General features: G+C 50.8%; 1 protein-coding gene across 1 annotated transcript; it reads left to right on the forward strand.

The window, feature by feature from the left end:
- Positions 1–270: 270 nt before the first annotated feature.
- On the forward strand, positions 271–1,552 carry LOC119331774 (ethylene-responsive transcription factor 3-like). Its single transcript, XM_037604951.1, has one exon. The coding sequence runs from the start codon at positions 437–439 to the stop codon at positions 1,031–1,033; it is 597 nt and encodes a 198-aa protein (XP_037460848.1). The 5' UTR covers positions 271–436; the 3' UTR covers positions 1,034–1,552.
- The last annotated feature ends 2,302 nt before the right edge of the window (positions 1,553–3,854 follow it).

Genomic DNA, 3,854 nt, shown 5'->3' on the forward strand with positions numbered 1-3,854 from the left:
ACCGCTGCTTGGCCCACGAGCCATACAAATCCCTGCCACGTCAGCGTTTTTATGCCTCAAACGATGTCAAGGTTCGATTTAGACCGGGTTTGCGTAGTTCAGGGTGCAATCGACCGGGATTTTGACTTGAGGGTTCATTTCGCCAAACCTCTACGAGTTCAGGGTTTAAAATAAACTTTTTCCCCACCAGACCAGCAGCAGTGCACAGCACCGGGCAGCCGAGCCGAGCCGGGGCGTGTGCCCGCGTGAGGAGGAGGAGAAACCAAAGCAGGCGTCCGTGCCCCATCCCCTCCCTCCCTCCCTCCCCCTTCCGCTTCCCCACCCAGGCAGAGGCAGAGGCAGGCCAGGGGGCCGAGGGAGCCCAAACAAAAACCACCAAGGGGAAGAAGGGAAAGAAGCACGCACGCCACTGTGACCAAACCCTAGGCCGGCCGCGATGCGCAAGGCGAGGCCGCCGCAGCCCCAGCCGCAGCCGTCGCAGCAGTCGCCGGAGATCCGGTACCGCGGCGTGCGGAAGCGCCCCTCGGGCCGCTACGCCGCCGAGATCCGGGACCCGGCCAAGAAGACGCCGATCTGGCTGGGCACCTTCGACTGCGCCGAGGACGCCGCCCGCGCCTACGACTCCGCCGCCCGATCCCTCCGCGGGCCCACCGCCCGCACCAACTTCCCGCCCTCCTCCGCCACGCAGCCGCCGCCGCGCCCTCCCCCTCCCCCCGCGGCGGCCGCCGCGACCGCCACGACCAGCCAGAGCAGCACCGTCGAGTCCTGGAGCGGCGGCGGGCCCCGCGCCCCCGCCAGGGCCCGCAGCGCCGCCCGAGCGGGCACGGCCGAGGAAGGGGAGGAGGACTGCCGCAGCTACTGCGGCTCCTCCTCCTCCGTCCTCCTCTGCGAGGATGGGGACGACGCGGCCGCCTCCCGCACCCCGCTGCCCTTCGATCTGAACATGCCGCCCCCACAGGACGGGGCCCTTGACGCCGCGGCCGCCGAGGCTGATCAGATGACCTGCCGCTACGACACGCTGCTCCGCCTCTAGCTCGACAACGACGACGAGAATAGCAAGGATTCGTGGGAGGGGGGACTGGGGAAAGGAACGAGAAAAGCGCTTGCCCCCGCTCCGCTCTGCTCTGGTCCGTCTTCCGATGATCTTGTGGTGTTCTCTTTTGCTAGAAATGGATAATTCTTGCCACTTTTTTTCTTACTTTCTTTCCTTCTTCTTTTTTTCTTCTTACCACTTTGATTTGATATGTGAATAATTCAGTCATGTAAGCTGCGAGCAAGGAAATCTGAGCTTTTCCTTATCTTTCTCTGTGGTATTTCAAGAGTGATTTGCTGCTGTTGTTGTTTCATTAATTGGAAAAGGGTAATCGAAGGAATGAAGAAAAAGTATTTGACAGACATGCTGCCGGTGATTGCACCGCTTCACCATTTCAAATCTGTATGGCTATTGCAAGTGCTGAAATGCAAACCATCATATGTAGCAAGCATCATGAATTGAGTTATCTCAAAGTTGTAAGATGCACAAATGCTGAAATGCAAATTATCATTATCCGGATGTCTTAATAAGTTGTATATGAATTAGAGATCAGTCTATACATGGTGATGCAGCTGCTACTTGTTACTGCTGTCTCATCTAAGTTTGTGTATCTAAGCTAAACGAAGAATACATAGCATGATCACAAGTGCCTGAATTGTTGAAGGTATGTGTGCATTGCAATTGCAAGTTTGATGGATAGCATTATCTGAAAATTCTAACCGAAATGTTGATTTTTTTTTGCAGCGTTTCTTCTTTCAAGCTACCAGTGTTACTTTAGAGAAAAGGCTACCGATGTTATATCAATGGTTTTGCGTTTTGCTGTTCCTTCGAAGCACTCGTGTATAAGAGCCATTGCTTCACTGGATCACGTTTTGTAGGCTTGAAGCAATTTCCTTTGAATAACCGGGATGGGAATGTAGACCCTTTTGTCAAGTGCAGACTTGCAGGTGCATATAGTTTTGGCTGTCACATTCTGAGGAGCCACAGACGTGTTGTGCTCATCCTTGTGCTTGACTGCCATTCTCCTCATATGCACAAATACATATGCATTTCTCCTTCTCATTGTGCTTGTTCCTCATGATGTGATTTGTGCACTACAAAGCAGGAGTTTGAAGTGAAATTGAGGTTTCCTAGCTGATTGGTGCACTCTAAGGTGGATGCAACTGTTCCTTTTTGGTATCATTAATTTGCTACACATGTGTAGTTTCTTCTTCAGGATTGGGACAATCGGCCATGTCCATACCCTGCTTGGAACATAGAGGCATACACAAAACTCCAATTGGAGATAAACCATTGTTGACTTGTAGCAGTTGGAAATTTCTTCCCGTGTTGACAGGCCCAAGAAAGGGTAAACCAGGATATGCATATACCGATGCATTGACTTGGACTGTGTTTGTTTATGTTGTGTTCTTGACCTTTCTGCCGGTCCTTGAAAAGCCAGAATTAGTAGCGTGGGAGAGCGCCCTTGTTGGCGCAGGCTTTTCGCTGCAGGCTTTCCAGTTGAACAGCTGAATCACAGGGTATACACTGCGTTAGGATTCTTAACTTTGTCCTTTGTTTGACATGTTTTCGGACAAGTAGATTCTGCTAACTTTTACCTTGACTTGACTGGCTAACAAGAATCCTCTGCCCGATCTACTCCTGGCGGTTGGCAGGGGCTCTCTCGAGTCGACCGTTCCACTCTCTCAATTAGGAAAGAACCGGTTTGCCTCTTAACGTACGAATGAATACAGTGGCAACTGGCAAAACAAAAAGTTTCGTTGGAAGGATTCCCTGCTCTGAACTCCAAAAGACCAAAGCTGTCAGATGAAACTGAAAAGGGGAAATTTCCTCTTTGCAACGTATTTTAGCCTATAAAAAGAAGTATACCTGAGTGAATGAAACAAAGTATATGGAAATTTCAGAAATCTTGGAATTACTTCTTTTTTTGCAACTTGCTCTTGGATTCTTGGAATAGCTTACTGTACCTTAGTTTCAGTCGTTCGGAAATCAGCACGTAAATGAGAGTTTTTAAAACTGTTATTCATGGTCTTTGAGGGCATCTCCTATGCCGCCCCTCAAATCACCCGCATCTGCATGGATGAAGCTATTCGGACGTGTTTTTCCATCCAACGCAGTACTTCATCGGTCGGTCTGAAAGTTCGTTTTCCCGCGTTGCAGGAGTCCGGACACTAGGCACGTAGGACTTCGACACCACCGACGTACTCAAATCCTCCTCCTAGTCCCCTTTTCTTGTACTCCAACCGTGCCTCCCCTTCCTTTCATCTGCACCCGTCTGTCGTCGCCGTTATACCTCTCCTGCCGCTGCCCAGGCTTCCTCAGACGTCCGCGGACCCCACCCACGCGCCTTGGACAACGTCGTTGTCCACCCAAGAATCCCTTCACAATCAAGTACCCTCTATCGGTGCTAAAACCGGCGGATCTTGGGTAGGAGGTCCCGAACTGGTGGTCTTGGCTAGATGGTAACAGGAGAGAAAAGGACACAATGTTTTCCTAGGTTCGAGCCTTCTCGAAGAGGTAATACCCTAGTCATGCTCGTGTTTATATTTTGTGGATGGAGTACAAAGTACAGGATGATCTACGTCGAGGTCGTATGATTGTATCTAACTTGCCTCTACAGACTAAAACCCCTCTGCTTATATTGCCACCGGGGGTATCTAGGGTTACAAGTATGTCAGGTACAACTAGGAATAAACATGCCAATCATTTAAATATGTCTTGAAGTATACGCTAGGTCTTTGGAGGATTCCATCTTGAGTATGCCGAGGGCCATGGCTTGCATGACCCACTCTTCAATAGTTAGTGGGTCCTCAGCCCAGCC

The sequence above is a fragment of the Triticum dicoccoides genome, chromosome 7A, assembly GCF_002162155.2.
Source record: "Triticum dicoccoides isolate Atlit2015 ecotype Zavitan chromosome 7A, WEW_v2.0, whole genome shotgun sequence".
Lineage (NCBI taxonomy): Eukaryota > Viridiplantae > Streptophyta > Magnoliopsida > Poales > Poaceae > Triticum > Triticum dicoccoides.

Excerpts from the sequence above, each read along its gene's own strand:
- LOC119331774 (XM_037604951.1), top strand. The coding sequence starts at position 437 with ATGCGCAAGGCGAGGCCGCCGCAGCCCCAGCCGCAGCCGTCGCAGCAG.